Below are 6,000 nucleotides of genomic sequence, written 5' to 3' on the forward strand. Positions count from 1 at the left end.
TTGCAAGGGGATTGTACACCGGGGAAAAGCATAGGTGGAACACAACATAAGCTGAACATAGGAGTAGCTTACACAACACTAAGTTTCTTGTGTCCCTTGCACATCTAGGCACTGGTACTTACACCAGCTCTACAATTAGGCAGACTGAAGTGGTGGCGAGGAAAACAGTGATGGAATTCAAAAAAGCCTGGGATAAACATAGAGGATCTCTAATTAAAAAACAAAGAATGTAAATTAAAGAGCTAAGGCCGGTACTGGACAGACTTGCACGGTCTGTGTCCCATATATGGTGATTCGGTGTAGGGTGGGCTGGGGAGGGCATCAATGGGAACTCCACTAACTTGGGACATGAGGATGTTACTGGCCAGACTTTACGGTAGATATCCTGCAAACAACGGGATGGTTGGATAGGCTGGAGTGAGCTTGGACGGCAACTTCTGCATTTGGAACCTAGGACAATACCAGGTGGACTTTACAGTCTACGGCCCAGAAATATCACAGAAGAGACAAGTTAATTTAATCAGGTATTTTTAATGGGTATAACTAACGGGCAAATTTTTATCTGTCATCATGTACTATGAAACTATATTACCTGGCAGAAACCCAAAGAGTGGCAACATTCCAGAGCTGAGATTGTGATGTCATAATGCCTCATTCCACCAATGCCTAAGAGCCAACCTCAGCACTGATGTCACAATGGCTTGATTAGATGGAACCTAGGACAATACCAGGTGGACTTTACAGTCTATGACCCAGAAATATCACAGAAGAGACAAGTTAATTTAATCAGATATTTTTAATAGGCAGACTGGATGGATTGTTCAGGTCTTTATCTGCCGTCATTTACTATGTTACTATGTATCTAATGCCCCGGTTCTGCAATAGAATAGATGCGTACCTGGCTTAAATGGAGGTGCCCAATTCCAGAACTGCCTCCTTAGGGCACAATAATTCATGTGCCAACTGCGTGCCATATTACAGGGTGAGAAATGGCTGAGTTATGGGCAGAGAATAGGCTATTGCAGTTACACACGGTACATTATTGCGCGCTGTCACTTGCGCAGTTAAGGCCACACTCTAAATATGGCGTCCAAAACATCAGCGATGACTAGAATGATGCTTAGCATGATTCTGTAAAAGGTACCCCCATTTAGGCCAAGGAAAGGCAAGACTAAGGGCTCCTTTTACGAAGGTGCGCTAGGGGTTTTAGTGCACCCACCGGATTAGCACGCGCTAGCTGAAAATCTACCGCCTGCTCATAAGGAGGCGGTAGCGGCTAGTGCGTGTGGCAATTTAGCGCACGCTAAATAACTAAGAAGAAAAAATGTAAAAAATTTAAATTGAATCAGATTGGGCAGACTGGATGGACCATTTGGGTCTTTATCTGCCGTCATCTACTATGTTACTATGTTACTATTCCGCGCGTTAAGGCCCAAGCACACCTTCATAAAAGGAGCCCTAAATACTTGCTTCCCCCCCTTTCAGATTCACACGCTAGAACCAACGCACAGTGCTTTATAGAATGCGCCTTTCAAGTTGTGCGCGTAACTTCTATTTAATGCCAATTGGCATCAATTATGAGGCGTCAATTAGGCTTGTTAAAGTTTTGCGCGTAAATCGGCTGTACGCAATGATTTGCATATACAGAATTGGGGGGTTAGCACCCATTGCCAATACACAACACTCAGTAAAGGACCTCGCTGTGTGGTAACTCAATGGTGACATGCCTCCCCCCCCCAAAGATAACGCAGAAATTTGCACTAACTGTACGTTGCTTTCCGCAGTTAGTGCAAAAATTTACTTCCCTTTAGTAAACAGGCTCCACTGTGTTGTGTTGCCCAGGCTTATTAATTGGTCTAGTCACATTCTGTGTTTAATAACTGTATTAAAATGAGACCTAGGTTTTCTGGATTGTGGCCACCCCTCTCCCCTTCACAATGCAGAACTCTAGTCTCAAGCAGACACTCGGAAACTCTTTCTATTCCTAGCTAGAATCTGCCACCTGACGCAACCACAGAAAGGAGCAAAACTTGTACGGACTGAGACGCAGGGCAGGATTAACCAAATGGCCAAGTAGGCATGTGCCTAGGGCCCGAAATGGTCAGGGGGACCCGATGAAGGAGGGCATCAACATTGTTTTTTCTAAACGGCAATGGGCCCCTCCAGCATCGATCGGCAACACGGGATCCCTCCCCCCCCCCCCCCCCCCCCCCCATCGACGGAAAGTAAGACAAGCAAGCAACGCGGGTAAGAAAGGCAACGGGAACTGTAATTGTGCAAGTGGTGCTGCTTCCTCAAAGCTTCCACTTTCCGCCTGGGCACATGGTGGGGTGGGGCAGGGCAAGGTGCCCAGTGTACTTGGGTGCCTAGGGGCCCTCGACGAATTAATCCTGCCCTGCTGAGATGTCATTTCTTTGGAAACATACCACTGAAGAATCTTGTCATGCCTATTTTTGTAGCCCTCCATGTTCTCCTTCAGGGAATATGCATGACCCATTAGGAAACTGGAAAAAAAAAATAAAAAAACAAACCAACTTGATTTTAGCTCTGATTTATTTTTTTAATTTTTAATGGAAGTCACGCTGAACATCTGCAATAATAAATATGTTTGGGATAAAATATAGATCTTTGAGGCACATGCATGAATTCACCAAGGCTACTGCTAATGAATTTTTGGTAATCTGTAACCACAAAAGGAGACGCCAGTGCATGGGGTGAGTTGGGGTGGAAATGAGGGAAGGAAAGGAGAAGGGAGAAGGGAGAGGGAGTAGAGACAGGAAAATAATTGAAGGGACAGAGAAAGAGGGCAGTGTGGATGGAATGGAGAGTGAAAAGGAGGAAAGCGGAAACCAGAGATGACCAAAGATAGAAAAAAGATTTTTTGTTGTTGTTGTTTCTTTTTGAATAAAGTAGTATGGGAGCTGTATTGATAAACATTTTGAAATAGAAAATGGAAATAAGGTCATCTTTTTATTGGACAGGGATGGGTGGGCAGTGTTAGCTGTGAACCCTATCTCCAATGCTATTACTTACTGAATTTAACACCTTACTATAACTCTTCTAGCAATTCATTGAATAAATGGGGATATTTAAAGGAGAATATTGAATTGAATATCTAAATGGTTTCTATGTGAGGTGTTTAGGGAGGGTGTTTCTTTCTCAGTCTCCCTTAATACCCTGTTTCTGTTCCTTTCAGCCAGTGAACCCTCACCTCTACATTCTTTCGACTGCATTTGTACTCATATTACATTGTACTTTGTGGAAGGTGTGGCCCACTGGCAGAGCTGCTGCCTCTGCACCATAGAGACTGTGAGATCAAATCCCGGTTCTGCTCACTTAATCCTCCAGTGCCCACCGCTTTGAATGTCAAAACCACAAAAAGGCAGCATACAAGGCCCCATTCCCCTGCATTTTGCTTTTACAGTTCTCACCTAAAACATATCTGTTCCTGAAGTATTTAGGCAACTGACCTGTACAATCTTATTCCACAATATCTGATCTCATTGTATTTACCTTTCTTGTTACCTTTACTATGCTTATTGCAGTTCTCCCCACTTCCCCTATGTATAAGTCTGTAATGTTCACGTGTTTGTTGTAGTTAATAACTGAGACCCCGTTTTTTAATTGTAAATCGCTTTGAATTTATGATATTGCGATACATCAAAATTTTAATAAAACTTGAAACTTGATCTCTAGAGCTGTTAATCACTAGCTTTTAACTTGGTTAACTCTATTCAATTTGTAACACCTTTTAATCATTGTAAGCCGCATAGAACTTCACGGTCCTGCGGTATATAAACTATTATTATTATTATTATTTTCTTCCCAATCCCCCGCCCCTTCTGTTGTTCCATATCTGTATATCCACTGTTTCATCTCTTGCCCCCCACCCCCCAGTCTCAGAGCCTAGTCTCCACGATCAGCTCTCCTGAAAGGCAAATTACAGTAAAGGCAGTGGCAGCTGGTCTTTACAGAAACTCAGCTCTAATCTACTGGTTACGACCTGTCCTTGAGGTTGACATAATTTGAGCTCTAATTTGAAACAACCTCTACTGCTGATGTAGGTTAGGGAAGGGCTGGTCAGTAACATGTCTCCGAGGTACATTACTTCAGCTATACTCTGAAACATATCCACTGATCCAGCCTAGAGAAGGTTCTGGTTACTAACCTGTCCCTGGGCGGCCCCGGAATGTGGTCGAATTTCAGATGTATGTAGTGAACGTAGCCCAGGTAAGAAAGCAGCAGGAGCCCCAAAATCAGCCCCGCCAGAGCCAGGAGGCTCAGCAGCCAGTCAGTCATAGTGAGCAGAGAAGGAAGACTAAAGGTGACTGGGTGTGCGCTTAGCCCGTCTGCTTCCAGTGGGGCTCAAAGTCCGAGGCCGGGAAAAAAAATGAATCAACAAATGCATAAACAAACATTATTGTCGGATGTAACATGATGCCACAGAATTGGTGAGAGCTGGTGGTGCGGCGCTTCCTATTGGAGCTTTTAAACAGATACAAAAATGTTTTCTAATATTGATCCTTTTCGGTCATGGATCCTGGCTGGCTTCTGTTGTGCGCAGTGTCAGTGGTTTTGTACCAGAATTATGATCAAACTAGTCTTTAAGCCCGTTACATTAACGGGTGCTCGAATAGATGTATGTGTGTGTCTGTCTGTCTGTCTGTCTTTCTTTCTCTCTCCTTGGTCACTGTCTGTCTGTCTTTCTTTCTCTCTCCTTGGTCACTGTCTGTCTGTCTTTCTTTCTCTCTCCTTGGTCACTGTCTGTCTGTCTTTCTATCTATCTCTGTCTCTCCTTGGCCGCTGTCTGTCTTTTTTTGCTGTCTGTTTTGTTGGTTTTTTTTCTTTTCTTTTAATCTCTCTCCCTGGCCCCCTGTCTTTCTGTGTGTGTCTTTCACTCCCACCTACAAGTGTGTATGTCTCTATTTCTGTCAGTCTGTCAATGTCCCTGCCCACTTTCCCACCTACCTTTTTTTTTTTTTTTAATCACATGTTGTGTTGGAAAGGGCGCACGGAGCCACAAAGATTGAAGTGCACATGTGCGCTAAGGGTATTATTATATAGGATGTGTAACGCCCCCTTCAGGGCGGCTCTGGGTCCAGAACCTGAGCTGGCTGGAGTCCCCCCGAAGTCAGCGTCTGTCGGTCCTTCACCCGGTTCCTCCGCCTGGGGAAAAGAAGTGTTAGTGGATGGGTTCACCCTCTTCTGCCCCCAGGAAAAAAAACCCCAAACTTCTGTGAACAAAATTGGCTAATAAATTAAACTGATTTATTTGAACTATGCATATAGGTCTAATCAATAAACAAAGTGTCAAGAATAGCTTTTCACAATCCCAATACTTTCATACTTAAATTAACACTAGAAACATAGAAAATGACGGCAGAAAAGGGCCACGGCCCAACAAGTCTGCCCACTCCAATGACCAACCCCCCTAATTTCTTCCTTGAAGTGATACCACATGCTTATCCCATTTTTTCTTAAAATCTAGCACACTGCTAGCTTCAATTACCTGCAGTGAAAGATCATTCCAATGATCAACGACTCTTTCGGTGAAGAAATACTTCCTGGTGTCGCTGTGAAATCTCCATCCCCTGATTTTCAACGGATGCCCTCTTGTCGCCGTAGGTCCTTTAAGAAAAAAGATATCTTCTTCTACCTCAATACGGCCCGTGACATATTTGAACGTCTCAATCATGTCTCCCCTCTCTCTGCGTTCCTCAAGTGAGTATAGCTGCAATTTACCCAGCCGTTCCTCATACGGGAGATCCTTGAGTCCTGAGACCATCCTAGTGGCCATTCGCTGAACTGACTCAGCTCGCAGTATATCTTTTTGATAATGTGGCTCCAGAATTGTACACAATATTCCAGATGATGTCTCACCATGGATCTGTACAACGGCATTATAACTTCCGGCTTCCGGCTGACGAAACTTCTTTGGATACAACCCATCATTTGTCTAGCCTTGGATGAAGCTTTCTCCACTCGATTGGCAGTCTTCAA

At 44.0% G+C, this 6,000-nt stretch overlaps 1 protein-coding gene across 1 annotated transcript in view; it reads right to left on the bottom strand.

Annotated features, from left to right (window-relative positions):
* LOC117363915 (cholesterol 24-hydroxylase-like) overlaps nucleotides 1-4,699 on the bottom strand; it is a 68,923-nt gene extending 64,224 nt beyond the window's left edge. The window contains 2 exon segments of the mRNA XM_033952486.1: nucleotides 2,427-2,504; nucleotides 4,169-4,699. Coding sequence (XP_033808377.1) covers nucleotides 2,427-2,504; nucleotides 4,169-4,299 — 209 coding nt within the window. The 5' untranslated portion in view covers nucleotides 4,300-4,699.
* Nucleotides 4,700-6,000: the final 1,301 nt, after the last annotated feature.

This window comes from Geotrypetes seraphini, chromosome 7 (genome assembly GCF_902459505.1).
Source record: "Geotrypetes seraphini chromosome 7, aGeoSer1.1, whole genome shotgun sequence".
In the NCBI taxonomy this organism is placed as follows: domain Eukaryota; kingdom Metazoa; phylum Chordata; class Amphibia; order Gymnophiona; family Dermophiidae; genus Geotrypetes; species Geotrypetes seraphini.